The sequence below is a fragment of the Herpailurus yagouaroundi genome, unplaced genomic scaffold (genome assembly GCF_014898765.1).
Source record: "Herpailurus yagouaroundi ecotype Mexico unplaced genomic scaffold, PumYag 222, whole genome shotgun sequence".
Taxonomy (NCBI): Eukaryota; Metazoa; Chordata; class Mammalia; order Carnivora; family Felidae; genus Herpailurus; species Herpailurus yagouaroundi.
Genome location: NW_024412453.1, coordinates 7,557,675 through 7,576,505, shown reverse-complemented (window position 1 = coordinate 7,576,505; position 18,831 = coordinate 7,557,675). Strand labels below are relative to the sequence as shown.

The following is an 18,831-nucleotide window of genomic DNA, read 5'->3' as shown; positions in this document are numbered from 1 at the left end:
CCGTCTGCTCTCATCATGGCTACATAACTCAAGTCTTCCCTCTGCTCACTAGCTCCAGCTTCTCTGCCAGCTACCTGCAGCCCTCTGCTCTCTGGCCTCTCCCTCACTGAAGCTGCTCCTCTCTTTCAACAGCTCCCAAAGCTAACGAGTGTTGGCCGGGATGTGGAGAAAACTGTAACACTCATGCCCTGTTGGTGGAAACAGAAAGTGGCACAGTCACTACAGAAAACAGTATGGTGGTTCCTCAAAAAATTAAATATATAGGGGCGCCTGGGTGGCTCAGTCGGCTAAGCGTCCGACTTCAGCTCATGCCGTCATCTCGAGATCCGTGAGTTCAAGCCCCGCGTCGGGCTCTGTGCTGCCGGCTTGGAGCCTAGAGCCTGCTTCGAATTCTGTGTGTCCCCGTCTTGCTTGCACTCTGTCTCTCTCCCTCTCAAAAATAAAGAAATGTTTTAAAAAAAATTTTTAATTAAATAAAGAATTTCCATATGATCCAGCAATTTCATTTCTGGGTATATACCCAAAGGAACTGAAGCAGGATATATTTGCACACCCTTGATCACAGCAGCGTTATTTCACAAAGATCAAAAAGGTGGAAGCAACCCAGTATCCATGATGCATGAGTGAAGAAAATGTGGCATATACAGACAATGGACTATTATTCAGCTTAAAAAGGAAGGGAATATTGATCCCTGCTACAACATGGATGAACCCGGGGGACATCATGCTAAGTGAAACAAGCTAGTCGCAAAAAGACAAACACTGTAGGACTCCACTCAGAGAAGGTACCAGGAGTAGTCAAACTCCTAGAGAGAGAAAGTAGAATGGTGGGTGGCAGGGGCTGGGGCAGCGGGTAGACAGGGAGCCAGTGTTTAATGGGGACAAAGTTTCAGTTTTGCAGGACGAAAACAGTTACGAGGACAGATGGCAGTGATGGCTAGACAATAAGGTGAACATACTTACTACCACAGAACTGTATGTACACTTAGAGATAGGATGGGGCGCCTGGGGGACTCAGTCAGATAAGTGTCTGACTTCCACTCTGGTCATGATCTCACAGTTTGAGTCTGTGAGTTTGAGCCCCGCCTCAGGCTCTCTGCTGCCAGCAAAGAGCCCACTTTTTAATCCTCTGTCCCCCTCTCTCTGCCCCTCCCCTGCTCGCTCGCTCTCTCTCTCTCTCTCTCTCTCTCTCTCTCTGTCTCAAAAATAAATAAATGTTTAGGGGCACCTGGGTGGCTCAGTGGGTTAAGCGTCCGACTTCGGCTCAGGTCATGATCTCATGGTCCGTGAGTCTGAGCCCCGCATCAGGTTGTGCTGACAGCTCAGAGCCTGGAGCCTGGTTCAGATTCTGTGTCTCCCTCTCTCTCTGCCCTCCCCTGCTCACACTCCATCTCTCTCTCTTTCTCTCTCTCTCTCAAATATAAAAAATAAAACATAAAAAAAAAAATCTTAATGTAAAAAAAGAAATAGGATAGTAAATTTTATGTGTATTTTGCCACAATTAAAACTTTTTTTTAACTTTTAAGACCGTTTTTTAGAAACTTCACATCACTATGCAAATTTTTAATGACATTTTGATGGCTTCCTCCCAGACAGACTGTTAGCTCTTAGACAGGAAAGCCAGGAATCATTTATTCTTATACCCTCTGTACCTACCATAATGCTTGAACATATGGGGAATATGTTATAAATGGTGAATAATCTGACCCTAATTCCTATACCAAAGTTTTGATTCTTCCTTGTGACCAGAGGTCCTTCTCGTCAAGTGCATGAATTCCTGTGGTGGGGAGTGCTGGGTTGGGGTCCCAGCTAAATATCCCGGTTCCCTTGGGTCTCAAGATTTCTGTCTCTTTCTCCTCTGTCCTCTGGCAAACTAGAACAGATATTTGGAATTCTCTCTCTCAAAACTATTACTAAACTTTTACTGCAACACTTCAAAAAAAAAAAAAAAAAAACCACTCCTCCCAAGGCTAAGCCAACGGCCACATCTCAGTCCTTATCCTTACTCCTCCACGCCTACGTCCCCTTCTTTGAACATTCTCTTTCCTGGGCTGCTGGCCACAATACTCTCTGGGCACATGTTTCTACTTCTGCCTAACATTTAAATGCTAGATCTTTCAGGAACCCACCCCAGACCATCTTACTCTCATTCTTCAGCACATGGGAGGTGCTCCAACCCAGGCCCAGTCTCTCCGCCCACAACAGCCACACCTAGCCCTCACCTCACCTTCCCTCCTGCGCTCCAGAATGAAAAGCCTGCCTACAGGACACTCACCCTTGCACATATCCACTGAAGACACACAGGCCAAGGCCTGAGTCAGGACCAGTCTCCTGTTGGAACACCCCAGGGGGAGCAAATGGGTGGGACGCAGGGGCTTGTGAGGAGCTGCTACTCGGCCATCTCCCGCCCGCCTCCCTCTCTCTCCCAGGAGGCTGTCATACGGGTTTCTCACCGCTTCTCAGGTTCTGATGAGGCATGCGGGTTTTCTGCCCCACCCTCCTTTGCAGAATGGAGCTACGGCACAGAAAAGCACTTAGCTGTGGTCTAGAATTGACTGTTCGGTAACGGGTAGCCACAACTCACGCCGCAGTCCCCTGGCCCCTTTGGTTTCAGTGTCGTCTTTCTGGTGTGTGGGACAGGGACCAGATGTAGTTGGCACCACTGGCTGATCCTCCTTCTTTATATAATAAGCTGCCTAAATCCAACAGTGGCTTTTTGCATCTTTACTGGTTCAATCGGTCAGGTGTGGCCCCTACTCACCCCTGGGTCACCTCCTGGCCTCCTCCACCCACGTATCACTCCAGGCCACCCCACCTGCCATCCATCTCAGCAGCTCCAATCTCTGGCCTAAATATCGTTCTTCTCTCCCCTTCCACTTTCGCCACCCACACCCCATCCCAAATTCCACCGATTCTACCTTCTAAATGCTTTCAGGTTCCACCTCAACTGCTACTCACTCACTGTTCTGTTCTCGCTCACCGACACCTCTTGGCCAGGTGACTTACTCCACAGCACATAACAGCAACCAGGAGGAGGCTGCTAACGACGCAGATCCAACCAAGCCATCCTAACCTGTCAAATCACACGTACTACCCTTCGTTTTAGGAAAACAGCAACCGTGCCCGAGGCTCAACACAGCAGTATCAGTTAACGGGCATGAGGTTCCGTGCCACACAATCTGAATGCAGACCAAGAACACTTCCCTCAAGACAGATTCACAAAGGTGAATGGTGGTCAATCACCATGTCAGGCTCCTGTTGGTGGCTATGTCTACACTTTTCACCGTTAAGTTGCTCTCATTCCGTTCTAGGTTTTTCTGCCAGTTCAATTCTGCCGTGATAGGAAACTATTCATTACACTGGAATGTGACACGTGATCTGCAAACACACCGAAAGGACTAAATCAGTACTTAGATGCTGTTTCTCACCCAAACGACGTGACCATGACTCCATTACCTGTTCTTTAGCGTGTTTCTGCTGCTCCCTCCTTTTACGTTCCTCTTCATCTACTTTGCTGATGACGATGTATCGCTCCTTCTGAAAGACATAAGCCAGACGTACAACTTTCTGCAACCAACCGGACGGCAAGCAATTCAGATACTGCTACCATTTGAAGTTATATGTTTTATCACCACACAGCCTTTCATGGGCTAAATACCCTGAAAGCATTTTGAAACGCTGCAGAAAACGGAGTTGATGCATTACAAACCAAGATTCTGCCTCTGCGCCGAAATGACATCCTCCTGCAGTTTATTAACTCACCCCCACCGACATCAGAAGTATCAGTAGACTATGAGGGGCGCCTGGGTGGCATAGTCAGTTGAGCGTCCGACTCCTGATCTCGGCCCAGGTCATGATCTCGCAGTTCATGGGTTCAGGACCCGCATCAGGCTCTGTGCTGATGGTGTGGAGCCTGCTTGGGATTCTGTCTCTCCCTCTCTCTGCCCCTCCCCTGCTGTGCTCTCTCTCTCTCTCAAAATAAATAAACTTAATAAAAAAAAATTTTTTTTAAAGAAGTATCAATAGACCATGAGAATAAGACACTTTCCACGACTAACACTAAGAAGTTACACTGCATGTGAACATGAATTTTTAAATAGTCAGTTTTAAAATAAAATTTCTAACACAGGCAGCAACCTCTTTGACCTTGGCTGAAGCAACTTTTTTTAATTTTTTTAATGTTTATTTATTTTTCGAGACAGAGACTGACAGAGTGTGAGCAGGGGAACGGCAGAGAGAGAAAGAGAGGAAGACACAGAATCGGAAGCAGGCTCCAGGCTCCGAGCTGTCAGCACAGAGCCCAATGCAGGACTCAAACCCACGAACCATGAGATCATGACCTTGGCCAAAGTCAGACGCCCAACCAACTGAGCCACCCAGGCTCCCTGAAGCAGCTTCTTAATAGACACATCATCAGAGGCCAGGGAAACAAAAGCAAAAACGAACTATTGGGACTTGATCAAAATAAAAAACTTCTGCATGGCGAAAGACACAATCTATAAAACTAAAAGGCAACCAACGGAATGGGAGAAGACATCTGCAAATGACATACGTGATAAAGCGTTAGTATCCAAAATCTATAAAGAATTTATCAAACTCAATACCCAAAAAACAAATAACTCAGTGACCAAATGGGCAGAAGACACGAATAGACACTTCTCCAAAGACATCCAGATGGCTAACAGACACATGAAAAAATGCTCAACCTCACTCATCATCAGGGATACAAATCAAAACCACACTGAGATACCACCTCACACCTGTCAGAATAGCTAAAATTAACAACACAAAACCCAGGTGTTGGCGCAGAAGTGGAGAAAAGGGAACCCTCTTGCACTGTTAGTGGGAATGCAAACTGGTGCAGCCACTCTAGAGAAGGGTATGGAGTTACTTCCAAAAATAGAACTACCCAACAATCTAGCAACTGCACTATTAGATACCCAAAGGACACAAAAATGCTGATTCGAAGGGGCACAGGCACCCCACTGTTTACAGCAGTGTTATCAACAATAGCCAAACTATGGAGAGAACCCAAACCCAAATATCCATACCGATGAATGGAGAAAGTTGTAGTGTGTATAGGCGTGTGTGCACGCGCAAGTGTGTGTGTGTGTGTGTGTGTGTGTGTGTGTGTGTGTGTGTGTGTGTGAATACACACCAACGGACTATTACTCGGCCATCAAAAAGAATGAAATCTTGCCATTTGCAATGACGTGGATGGAGCTAGAGCATATTATGCTAAGCTGAATAAGTGCATCAGAGAAAGATAAATACCATATGATTTCATTCAGATGTGGAATTTAAGAAACAAAACAGATGAACATAGGGGAAGGGGGGAAAAGTTGGGGGGAGAGAGGAAAGCAAATCACAAGAAACTGAACGAAAGAGAACAAACAGGGTTGATTCTGGGAGGTGGGTGGGGGTTGGGCTAGATGAGGGATGGGGACTGAGGGCACCTGTCATGATGAGCGCTGGGTGTTGTATGTAAGTGATAAATCACTGAATCCTATTCCTGAAACCAATATTGCACTGTATGTTAACTACAATTTAAATTTTTTTTCAATGAAAAATAAAATGTCTGTATCTCATTTCATCGACATTAGAAACATATCCTGGATTTCCAGGTAACTTGTCAGAAAACTAGTCCCTTCTTTCTCATATATTCCATTTTGAATCAAGTAAGCACACCACATTCTATGTCAAAGTTTGAGATTTATCTTCAAGCAAGATTTTTTTTTAATTTACTTCATCTCTCATTTGACATCTGACTCAAGAGCAACAACAGAAAGTGGAAAAAAAAAAAAAGACTAACAACAAAATTCTAAAATTCTAAAATTTTGCTAAAGGAACGCGCCCTCAGCCTCCCATTACCCATCACGGTTCCATCAGCGCACCTTGGGAACACATGCCTGAATGTATTCCCAATGCTCACGCTTATGCCCCAGATTCTAGAATTTCATTTCCCGTGCCCACGTAACAGGAAGCCAGTTTTTCATGCAGACCACTACAGCTTTCTGCCGTAACAAGAACACATACTAACATACTAACAAAGTAACATGTGCATACTTTCAAGTTTACAAATCATGTTCATATCCCTTGACCTGCTTGATCACCACAAAACAGCTGTGATCAAAACAGGCACAGATCACCATCCCCATGCTCATCTCCAGGGTACAAAGGAGGAAGACGAGGCTTAGAGAAGTGAAGTGACTTGCCCAAGGTCACCCAGCTCACAGGAAGCAGAGCCAGGAGTCAATTCTGACTCTCAGCACGTCATTGTATCATTGTATGTGTTTGGCCCTGGACAGTTCTTGGGGTTACCTTTTCAGTTTCTAAAGTCTCAACGTGAATGCCTTTGGGATACCTAAAGAAGAGAGAGACAAGAGGACATCACTAGATGAGCCAATGACAGCTAAAACCCTAGGTGTTTTAAAAAGCAACTTGACAGCTATGTTAAGAAGTTTTACTAAATATAAAATAAATACTACTACAACAAAGACTTTATAGTAAACCTATTCCATAATATTTCAGCTACTGAATGTTTCCCTATGTCTGCTTTAAGAATGCAGGAGTGTAGGGGCGCCTGGGTGGCTCAGCCAGTTGGGTGTCCGACTTCATTTCGATGAAGATCATCATCTCATGGTTGACGTGAGTTCGAGACCCACGTCAGGCTCTCTGCTGTCAGCACAGAGCCTGCTTTGGATCTTCTGTCTCCCTCTCTCTCTGTCCCTTCCCCACTCGTGCTCTTTCTTTCTCTCTCAAAAATAAACATTAAAAAAAATAAAAACTAAAAAAAAAAAAAAAAAATGCAGAGCGTATCTGATTTCAAATTAACGTTTTAGGACACAGGCATCTTGCTCCCAAATGCAATAACGTTTACTTCCTAAGTGAAATTGTGAAGGTTGTTTTAAATGGTATGGGGCATACACAGAGGAGGTTTGAGAAGAGTAACTCTACTATAGTCTGGCACCAGCGTGTGCATTAGCCAAGGAGAGGGATCTGGAACCCCCATGGAGTCCACTGAAAAGGACAACATGACAGGCCAGGAGCCTAGTCAGAGGACAGTGGCCCTTCTCCAGTTTTGTTCAAAGTAAACTCCAGGTACATACATCACTGGTAGATTCTAATGGAAGAACAAGAGGCCCAAATAAAGTCGAATGCAAACTTCCCCCTGCACGACAACAATATTCAATTTGGGGTTAGAGGTCTGCTCAAAAATACAGTGAAACAAACGGATACAGCACCGGAGAAATACAGGCACACAATTTTGGATATTATTTCAGGGGGTTCACAGACTGCCTAAAACGTACCCATGGTCTAACCCCTGCCTGAGAAAGAGCATTCATCTGAGTTATTTCCTAGATCTTAAAACCCAATCTTTATCATTTCACCTTCAAAGAACAAAACACTATACATCCGGAACTTAATGAACCTATCGCCAAAGTGACAACTGAAAGGAAATTTAAAAGGTTTAAAAGCGTCCGCTACGAAATAACAACAAAGAAAATCAGTGGGTATTCAAGGAACTTAAGAAGTAAGGGGAAGTTCAATACAGCACTGCCCAAGAACATGGTATGGTCAGATCACCAAGAATCTCAGAAGTGAAAGGAGAGCTAAGACATAATACTTAGTTTTCAATCCTGGGTCCCTCACAGAGCTCTCACATAGAATATAAACACTTACTTCCAGCTCAAAGTCTGATAAATTAGTTTTCTTTGGAACCTATAAAAACAAAAGAGAAGGTACTGATTGGGGCTCATTAAAAGAAAATCCTAACTGATCAAGCACTGGTTAGGAAAGACATTTAATTTTTCAAAGCGACTCCACGAGAAGCGACAGGTCTCACACAAACAAAACCCGGCAGGACGTTTGAGTGGCAGGATCTCCTACCATCTGTCCTCATCAGAATGTTCTTTAATATTATTGTATCGCATGGGTCAAAGAGGGAGAAGTTCTTCTCCAACCCCAGTGTTACTGCCTGCGGCTGTACAAGGAGTTTAAAGTAGACATACACACTGAAACGCTTTTGTGAAGCTAGGCACAAATTATCTGAGCCACTGACTCTTTGAAACACTGATGTTTTCTACTGCAGAGAGAAATTAAAAGGATAGACGTAGCCCGACGGCGAATTCTTTTCTTTGAAGCCTTTATGTATTAAGCACTCCTCGAGGCTCAAGTAGCTATGCCATGCTAGAGCATAGCTGGAGCATAACGTAAAGTCAAAGATGCGACAAGGGGTTTCTCCCCTCCAGGACAGGACAAACTGTTCACTCAGGGTCGCAATATACCAGTGTCCCCAATGTGTTAATGCTAAAGTTAGGGCTTACATCTTGGGAACATACCTATAATAAAAAGGCCGTTTATGAATGTGGGTTTAAAAACCCAAAATAGAGCACATGCCAGAAATCATCCACTCTCCAAAAAAAGAACATGTGAAAATATTTAGGGCAACTTACCCAGTACATGGCTCTAAATCCAAGTTCTTGTTTTCTTCACTTTGTAATAAATCTTCAATTTTCTCTCTGAGGAGTTAAAATGAAAACATCGCCATCAGTACCTTTCAGGAATGAAGCGACCAACCAAGAGATTAATCATACTCTGAAGCAATTTAAATATAAGAACCCAGGACAATGTAACTCTACCCAATCAGGTTATAAGTTGTAAGTTATACTTAGAGTTATACCTGGTTACCCTTAAAGAAAAATACTTTATTTGCACGTATTCTTTTCGTTGTTGTTATTCATGAGTTCGTGACAACTTCTCAAGGATTCATTGATACAAGGAACTTAAATTTTTACTTTTCTACGGGAGGAGGTGGAGGGTTGAGCAAAACGGGTGAAGGGGAGGGGGAGATACAGACCTCCACTTATGGAATGAGTAAGTCGCAGCAATAAAAAGAGAACAAAAAGAATACCATCCATGATGGTATAACAGTGATGTAATGGGACAGATGGTAGCTACACTCGGGGCGAACACAGCATAATATATAAACCCGTCAAATCACCACCTTGTACACCTGAAACTAATGTAACAACATGTCAACTATACTCCAATAAAATCAAGTGATTAATTTTTACTTTCCTCGTAAGGCAGTTATACTGAAAACCCAGTGAAACCAGACACTCCTCCAATGGCACGCGTACTTGTCAGAAACTTCATTCAAAGAAACAAAACGAGGGGCTCCGGATGGCTCAGTCAGTTAAGGATCCGACTCTTGATTTTGGCTCAGGTCACGATCTCACGGTTTGCTATTGGCCCACAGGCTGTCTGGGATTCTTTCTCCCTCTCTCTCTGCCCCTTCCCTAACCAGGTTCTCTGTCTCAAAATAAATAAATAAACTTATTTTTTAATTTTAAAAAATGTGGATATGTTGTAAATATCTGGATAGGCCTGTTTCATTCCTCTGCCTTCAGGGAAACTGGACAGTGCCTATCAGGCCCTTGATCCATGCCTACTCGATCCAACTGGGAGGTCTGCCCACTTACTGAGATAGTCTCTTGCCGGGTGACACGCTACAAGTCTAAGCACAGCACACAGAATTCTATTTTACAATGTGCTGTGATTGCACAAATTCAGACATGACCCAGTGGAATCCTGCCATTCACGATATCACACCCGTGTGTGCAGTGCTCGTGCAGCACAAGCCTGAGATACAGACGTCAGTCCTGCCCCAATATATCTGCGTGATGCGTTCTTCTAGTCCGGGAACTTACACCACTTGGTCAATAAACTTCTTCTGATCCTCAGGAATCGTCACAGGACATTTTGACGCGCTGGGAGATACGTAAGACAGAGTTCCTGCACCATTGGACTGTAGGCGTTTTTCATCATACTGCTCCCTTAACTGTCTTTCTTCTTCCTGATTTAAATAGGGAATTCCTAAGTGTAATTTGAAAAAGAATGCATTAGCAGAGATAACTAAACATAAAAATTTCAACATAAAAAGTTGGGTTTTTTTTTTTTTTTTTTTTTTTTTTTAGCAAACCAGTGAATCTAAAATGCTCAGGCAAGACTTACCATATTTAACTATATCCCAAAAAAAATCAACAGAAAAGACAAATGATTTTGAAATACACTGGTCTTTGCTTCTGCACCATGCATTCTTCTTTCAACAAATGTTTCTTTGGCACTTACACCGGGCCAGGTACTGCAGTAGGCCCAAGGGATCTAACAGGGAACAAAGCAGACAGTTCTGCTCCATAGTGAAGGGAAGGACTTTTGACAGGAGGATCGGAGAAGGCCACTGAGAGCAAAGACCGCAAGGGTGAGAAGGAGTCAGGCCAGCAAGGAGCCAGGAGAAGAGTATTTCACACTGGGGAAAAACGATCAACGCCCAGAGGATGGAATGGTGTGGACAGCTCCAGAAACAGCAAGGAAGCTGGCGTGACCGGAACACAGGGAACAGGAGAATGGCACAATGTCAGCATGGAGACGGTGGTGTGAGACTGTGCAGGCCTTTAAGGTCATGATATGAATTTGTTTTATTCAGGGGCACTGGGAGCGCCTGGGTGGCTCAGTCAGTTAAGCGTCGGACTTTGGCTCAGGTTATGATCTCACGGTTTTGTGAGTTCGAGCCCCACACAGGGCTCTGTGCTGACAGCTCAGAGCCTGGAGACTGCTTTGGACTCTGTCTCAGTCTCTCTTTCCCCTCCCCTGTTCACTCTCTTTCTCTCTCAAAAATAAATAAACATTAAAAAAAATTAAAGGGGCGCCTGGGTGGCTCAGTCTGTTGAGCGTCCGACTTCGGCTCGAGTCATGACCTCGCGGTTGGTGAGTCTGAGCCCCGCATCAAGCTCTGTGCTATCAGCTCAGAACCTGGAGCCTGCTTTGGATTCTGTGTCTCCCTCTCTCTCTCTCTGCCCCTCTCCCGCTCACACTCGGTCTCTCTCTGTCTCTCAAAAATAAATTAAAATGATAAAAAAAAAAATTTTTTTTTATTTTTTAAATTGAAAAAAAAGAACTTGTTTTATTTGAAGAGCAAGAGAATGCCATTAGAAGGTTTTAAGCAAGACAATTACATTATCTGTTTGGTTTTTTTTTGTTTTGTTTTTTTTTTTTAAGCATTTATTTATTTTTGGGACAGAGAGAGACAGCATGAACGGGGGAGGGGCAGAGAGAGAGGGAGACACAGAATCGGAAACAGGCTCCAGGCTCCGAGCCATCAGCCCAGAGCCTGACACGGGGCTCGAACTCACGGACCGCGAGATCGTGACCTGGCTGAAGTCGGACACTCAACCGACTGCGCCACCCAGGCGCCCCTATCTGTTTGATCTGTTTGTTTTTTAAAGAGATCATTTCGACTCCCATGAAGATTGAAGTAGGGAAGCCAGTTAAAAGCAATTATCCAGGCAAGAGATAACTGCTTACATCAGAGGTCAGTAATCTTTCTCTTAAAGCGTACAGTATATGTTTTAGGCTTGTGGGCCACATGGGGAATCTCTGTTGGAACCAATCAACTCTGCTCTTGTAACATGAAAATGGCCACACATGACGGGTAAATGAATGGGCATGGCTTTATTTACAATAGGACTTTATTTGCAAAATGGGCTGTGGGTCTTGGTTTGTGACCCAGCTTAGACTAGATAGAGACAGAGAAGATGAATACAGAGATAGGAGAGATATAACCTGCTGATATACTGGAAGGGAGGGATAAAGGGAAGAGGAGAATCGAAAACGCTACCTAGTTGTTAGGTGTAAGCAGCTGGGAAGACAGCAGGTGTACTTACAGAGGTAGGGAACCCTGGGCAAAGAATAGCTTTGGGGCCCAAGACATGAAAATCAAAACCTACTATCTGAATACATAAATAAGCTAAGGGTATATATGAATTAAGGGCTGTGGATATAAGCCTAATGCTCAGGAAAAAGGTAATGAGATATAAATTTAGGTATCATCAGAATACGGGTGGCATTAAAAGCCACGGGACAGTAATGAACTTTTTTGATGATAGAATTAGAAAAATCACCATTTATCAGTCATACTAATCATTCCATGCAAGAATCATCGGTGAATGCTAAAACTAATTGGCGGAAAAGGCGATCAACATTAATAACACCATCAGTTGCACGACGTTAATGTACTTACTAGCACTGAACTGAATACTTAAAAATGGTTAAGATGGTAAATCCTATGCGCATTTTTCCACAATTAAAAAAAAAAAAGGTAACACCACCAGTGATGAGACTGAGTACTTGAGAAGGACAAGAGGCAGTGCTGTCACAGAAAGAAAGGCTGGAGGTGCGTTCAGTTACTGGTGAGGAGACCCACGGTGCTCCCAAGGGCAGAGATGGCTAAGGGGAGCTGGAAGCAAAGACCGCTGAGCAACTGGTCGAGAAACAGACAGGACAGGGCATTTGCTGGTCATCCCTGTGGGTGGTGATGTCACCCATAATGAGGAGAGAGTTAGGAATGGAGAGAAGACAGAAAGCCGAAGCCAAGGCTGTCGTGAATGCCACACCCATGAAATCAGCAAAAAGAGGGGCCGTAGAGCCCGTGACACATCCCGTGGCTCCTGGGAAGAGGGAATCCACGTGGCTGTCACATGACATGGTAGAACAAGGACACCCACCAATGCCTGCCTGGAGAGAGACAGAGAGAGAGAGAGAGAGAGGTAAAACCACCTATGCTCCAGAGGGTGCAGGGGAAGTGAAGCAAGAGTCACCTTTCACGCAAGGAAGTCAAAGGCACTTCTGAGAAGACGGCCAGAAGAAAAGGGTCTGGATTTGCAGAGCCCGAGTGCAAAAAACTGGTAAGGAAGAGAAGGGACGGTCGAGAACAGATTGAGAGAGTATCAGCCACAGGGTGGGGCTAAGAGTCTGGCAATGACAGATGTCCTGGGAGTCCCGATTCAGTTGTGACGAAAATACTCCGAGGTCTGACTATAAAACAAGGAGAATGAGGCACACACTCCAACTTGGCTGTTTCTCTCCTTTTATGAAAATAAAACCATCAGGCTGGAAATTATACATCCACAGGAAACTGGTTAAAGCAGTTCCTTCAACAGATTTTTGCACTTATTCCAATAGAGCGCTCTAACTACATTTGGAACTTGTATTTGATAACAGCTTTCAGAGTCAAGTTTGAGCCAAAGGGAAAAAAATTTTTAGAATACCCAAACTGTGCTGCCCAGCTGGTTCACTCACTGCATTAAGCGTTTTGGGCTCCAAAATCTTTTTTTTTTTTTTTTATTTTTTTTTTTTTTTTTCAAAAAGTCAAAAACATTGGGGTGTCTGGGTGGTTCAGTCAGTTAAGCATCCAACATTGGCTCAGCTCATGATCTCCTGGTTTATGAGTTCGAGCCCCAAGTTGGGCTCTGTGCTGACAAGTCAGAGCCTGAAGCATGCTTCAAGTATGTGCCTCCCTCTCTTTCTGCTCCTCCCCCACTCATGCTCTCTCTCTCTCTCTCTCTCTCTCTCTCTCTCTCAAAATTAAATACACATTTTAAAAAATCGATAAAACTTAAGGGACACCTGGGTGGCTAAATCAGTTAAGCATCCGACTGCAGCTCAGGTCATGATCTCACTGTTGGTGAGTTCAAGCCCCGCCTTGGGCTCTCTGCTGTCAGTGCAGAGCCCGCTTCGGATCCCCTGTCCCCTCTCTCTGCCCTTGCCCCACTCATGCTCACTCTCTCTGTCTCAAAAATAAACAACAACAACAAAAAAAGTGAAGGTGCAGCACCATTGAGTCAACTAAAAAACACTATGGTGTGGGTTCTGAAGGGCTCACAAGGAGATCCTGGTGAGGGGAAGAGAAGTTTTTGAATATGTGTTCCAACACTTGTATTACAAAAAATCTCCCTCCTTAACTCACTCAATAATTGGGCGTTCACTATGGAAAAAAAATACAATTTATGAGATTAGGTAAAAGTAGTTACTGACCTTACAGCAGCAGGTGCTGAAAACCGCTGGGAAAACCAGAGGCTTTCCTAAACACTTTTCAGGAACAAAAGGAAGGGAAAAACTCCGGTAGGGACTTTCACGGCCAATATTCGCTCATCGAATATTAGGGTCACCTCCCTGACACAGAAGATGACTTGGGCTATGCCCTGGGGACATGAAATGTATAAGATGCAGTCCCTTTCCTTTTTTTTTTTTTTTTATTTTTTTCTTCTTTTTTTTCAACGTTTTTATTTTTGGGACAGAGAGAGACAGAGCATGAACGGGGGAGGGGCAGAGAGAGAGGGAGACACAGAATCGGAAACAGGCTCCAGGCTCCGAGCCATCAGCCCAGAGCCTGACGCGGGGCTCGAACTCACGGACCGCGAGATCGTGACCTGGCTGGAGTCGGACGCTTAACCGACTGCGCCACCCAGGCGCCCCGTGCAGTCCCTTTCCTAAGCACGTTCGCCCATCTGTCACACGACCCAGTGAGCTGTCATGACTGCGCCGTGTGTGAGGAACTAAGCAACTCTCTCTGAATAATAAACAAGCATCACTTGGAAGAGGGAGTTTTTCATTACGGCATTTACTCGAATGCAGGTCCTTTCTGAAGTCCTCTAACACCTGTCTCACTGGAAGAAAATGGGGGAAACTGTGCTCTCCACAGCGGGTCTGTTAGGCCACTTGAGTCACAACACCAGCAGGAGAATAAATTCCACTCAATCAAATCGGGAATTGGGCGCTGGGGTGTCTCGGTTGCCTGGGCGTCTGACTTGGGCTCAGGTAATGATCTTGTGGTTCATGGGTTCAAGCCCTGCATCAGGCTCCAGGCTGCCAGGGCAGAGCCTGCTTGGGATTCTCTCTCTCCCTGTCTGTCTCTCCCCTGCTCACTCTCTCTGTCTCTCAAAAAAATAAACAGGGGCGCCTGGGTGGCTCAGTCAGTTAAGAATCCGACTTTGGCTCAGGTCATGATCTCACGGTTCGTGAGTTCGAGCCCCGCGTCGGGCTCTGTGCTGACAGCTCAGAGCCTGGAGCCTGCTTCCGATTCTGTGCTTCCCTCTGTCTCTGCCTCCGCCCCACACTTGCACTCGGTCTCTCTCTCTCTCTCTCTCAAAAATAAACTTAAAAAAAATAATAATAAACTAAAAAAAATTTTTTTTTTAAATAAAATAAAATGAGGAGTTGGCATGGCCTCGTTAGGGCAAAATGAAGTACTGTCTACTCTCCCCGTTCGTGGCTGACGAGGCTAAAGGTTTTCAAAGGCATGATAAAAGAGTTGTCTACAACTCTAAGGCTGCACATGGTGTGGCAGGACCCTGAGATTCCGTCTCAGACAGCAGGCACAGAAAGATCATTCTCAATCAAACCCAAATTTACGAGCACTAAGGAGAGGTCAGATGTAATCTTACCATTGCGAAAAACTTTATTAAAATCAAATCCTTGGCTTGCTAGAAAGTCAATGCTTGAGCTCTGAAACAAGAGTGAACAGAACATACATTTTGGTGATGTTGGTGGCAGATACGTGAACAGACACAGAGAGATAACTCAGACAAGTAAACAAAGGCAGCCAGGCAACGAAGGAGCAGGTCAAAGGTCAGAAAATTAAGATTTCTACTCCAAGGCTGCCATATAATCCATTCACTTAAACTAGGTGGGCTGTTCTCCTTTGTGGCTTACAAACAATATCCTTTGTTTCACAATATTTAAGAAAAATATACTGGGTAAACATCACAGCCTTCCAAGAAGCGGAAAACTCCTGACCACTGTACTGAGTAGGAAACTATAAAAAGAAAAAAAATGTTTTGATATTATCTGGCCCCCCCCCCCCCCCCCACACTCAGTTCAAGTTTAAAGTAGCTCACATGTAGAAATCCTAACACATCAATATCCACCTCAAGGTAGATTCTAATAACTTATTCTTCACACTTGAGATTAAAATAGAGAAAAGTTTTTGGTAACGACTTATTAAACCAACACATCTCAAATATGCAGTGAGCAACAATACAGAAGTAAATTTCAGTGAAAATATTAAAGATACTACCACACATGGTACACAAGAATGGCAAACACCACAAAGCTCTGGGCTCGATCTAACGGAAGAGCCACAAAAAGGACCGCAGCTACTCTAATATCTCATCAGAACATGAGAGGGCGACACGCCTGGGCCATTTTAATCTGGTTCCTCACAGAACTACCTTTCCTGACCTGTACTGTGACAGGACACCATCAGCCCAGATGAGGGACGCTGTCTCCGCCCCATTACACTCGTGACGGTGTTCACGCTAAGCTACAGCTGAAGACAAGGGTTTCTACATGCGTGATTTCCATACGATAACGAAAGGCGCACGTCCTGAGGTCTCTAGCCTGAGCACAGCTCTACTTCCGAGCCCTGGTTTGTGCTGATCCTGTGGACCACAGAAGCGACTGTGTGTTTCCCCTGTCTTAGCTGCTAGGAAGCGCAGAGACTTTCTTTAGCACAAATTCCTGTGTTCTATTCATATTGTAGGAATCCTGTCTTCATTTTTTATTTCTTCCAATTTTTCCTTGACTCATTTTGTAAGCCTTATGCTAAGAAGTAAACACTATATTTATCTTTATCAACAACAGATTCTTCTTAAAAAGTGATGAGATGTAAATGGCAATCTTAACCCCCTACCATACACACACACACACATAAACATGCACACACACAAACATACGCAAACACACACGCACGCGCGCACACACACACTCGGGTACATGCACGTTATTTTCACCATCTCCAGCTTCTCTGTGGTTTAGAACAAGCAACTTTTCCCTCCACATCTTCCCTTTTTTTTTTTTTTTTTTTAATTTTTTTTTTTCAACGTTTATTTATTTTTGGGACAGAGACAGACAGAGCATGAACAGGGGAGGGGCAGAGAGAGAGGAAGACACAGAATCGGAAACAGGCTCCAGGCTCTGAGCCATCAGCCCAGAGCCCGACGCGGGGCTCGAACTCACAGGCCGCGAGATCGTGACCTGGCTGAAGTCAGACGCTTAACCGACTGCGCCACCCAGGCGCCCCATTCCCTTTTTATCTTGTTCTGAACCAAGATCCAATGTCTTCTGGCTTGGGCCACAAGCCTCCTTTCTGTCCACCATGCCTCAATATTTGCAGTTCTGCCCACAAAACATTCCCCCACTGACAGAGGTGCTGAAAGATGGATTACGGAAAGGCATTTCTGTCCTCCTTTCACTAGACTCCAAAACACCCTAACCTCCTTTCCTTTAAATATCCAGTCAGGGGCGCCTGGGTGGCTCAGTCACTGAACATCCGACTCTTGATCTCAGCTCAGGTCATGATCCCCTTGTTGTTGGGATCTCTCCTGCATGGGGCTCCGTGATGTGAGCACAGCCTACTTGGGATTCCTTCTCTCTCCCTCTCTCTCTCTGACCCTCCCCCGTTCCCACATGGTAAGAATGCTCACTCCCTCTCTCACAATAAGTAAGTAAACTTTAAAAATAAATAAATAAAATCAATATCCAGTTAAAACTGCATCTCTTTTCCAGGGCACCTAGGTGGCTCAGTTGGTTAAGCACCCAACTTCTGCTCGGTCATGATCTCACAGTTTATGAGTTCGAGCCCTGCGTTGGGCTCTGTGCTGACAGCTTGGAGTCTGGAGCCTGCTTCAGATTCTGTGTCTCCCTCTTTCTCTGCCCCTCCCCTACTTGCGCTCTGTCTCTGTCCTTCAAAAATAAATAAATGTGGGGCGCCTGGGTGGCTCAGTCGGTTAAGTGGCCGACTTCGGCTCAGGTCATGATCTCGCCGTCCGTGAGTTCGAGCCCCGCGTCGGGCTCTGTGCTGACTGCTCAGAGCCTGGAGCCTGTTTCAGATTCTGTGTCTCCCTCTCTCTCTGACCCTCCCCCGTTCATGCTGTGTCTCTGTCTCAAAAATAAATAAATGTAAAAAAAAAAAATTTATAAAAAAATAAATAAACAAATGTAAAACAAAAAAGTTCATCTATCCTTTTTTGAAGCTCTGTATTTTCCACTCAAATACCACCTTTCAGGTTACACAAGAGAAATGTACTTAATGCCATTGAACTTAGAATTACTTAAAATGGTGAATTTTATGTTACGTATTTCTTACCATAATTAAAAACAAAAAAATCCATTGAACCTACACAATATATTTGTGCTTAGTATCCACTAACTTTGATTTGTCCTAAATGTATCATTTTCAGGATTCCAAAAATAAGCACGGTTATTTGGGATGACAATCTCAAGCCTCTATCAAAATTTTCAATGCATATGCCTTATGATTCAGCAATTTCCCTTCTAAGAAATCTATCCTATAAAAATATTCCTACATACAGGAGGCACCTGGCTGGCTCAGTCAGTGGAGCACGCGTGCGACTCTTGATCTCGGGGTCATGAGTTTGAGCCCCTCATTAGATGTAGAGCTTAATTAAAAAAAGGGGGGGGGAACCTGAGTGGCTCGGTCTGTTAAGCGTCCGACTTCGGCTAAGGTCATGATCTTGCAGTTCGTGGGTTCGAGCCCCACGTCTGGCTCTGTGCTGACAGCTCAGAGCCTGGAGCCTCCTTCAGATTCTGTGTCTCCCTCTCTCTCTGCCTCTCCCCTGCTCGTGCTCTCTGTTTCAAAAATAAATAAACATTAAAAAAAATTTTTTTTAATTCCTACATATACACAAAGATACACTGCACATGAATGTTGACTCTAACATTATTTAAAATAGAGAACCTTTGGAAACTTTTAAATTCAAATTAAATAAATTACCCACATCCACGCTGTGAAATATGTACAAACTGTGTTCAGTGGAAAATCAAGTTATTTAAAGTGTGAGTATCACAATTCTGTGTATATTAAAGAAAAGAACTGAAGTTACATACATGTGTGTAGACACACAGATACAGATGGTCCCTGACTTAACAATGGTTCAACTCAGGATTTTTCCACCTCATGGTGGTGCATTC

At 44.4% G+C, this 18,831-nt stretch overlaps 1 protein-coding gene across 4 annotated transcripts in view; it reads right to left on the bottom strand.

Annotated features, from left to right (window-relative positions):
* Positions 1-18,831, bottom strand: part of PARN (poly(A)-specific ribonuclease) — a 169,608-nt gene that overhangs the window by 143,961 nt on the left and 6,816 nt on the right. For all 4 annotated transcript variants that reach the window (XR_005785616.1, XM_040458992.1, XM_040458994.1 and 1 more), the window contains exons 6-11: positions 15,285-15,345; positions 9,714-9,879; positions 8,457-8,522; positions 7,684-7,722; positions 6,322-6,364; positions 3,457-3,537 (exon numbers count right to left, since the gene is read on the bottom strand). Coding sequence is in view for 3 of the 4 variants with exons in the window: in XM_040458992.1 (XP_040314926.1) it covers positions 3,457-3,537; positions 6,322-6,364; positions 7,684-7,722; positions 8,457-8,522; positions 9,714-9,879; positions 15,285-15,345 (456 nt within the window). In the remaining variant the exon portion in view is untranslated. The remainder of the gene's footprint in view (positions 1-3,456; positions 3,538-6,321; positions 6,365-7,683; positions 7,723-8,456; positions 8,523-9,713; positions 9,880-15,284; positions 15,346-18,831) is intronic.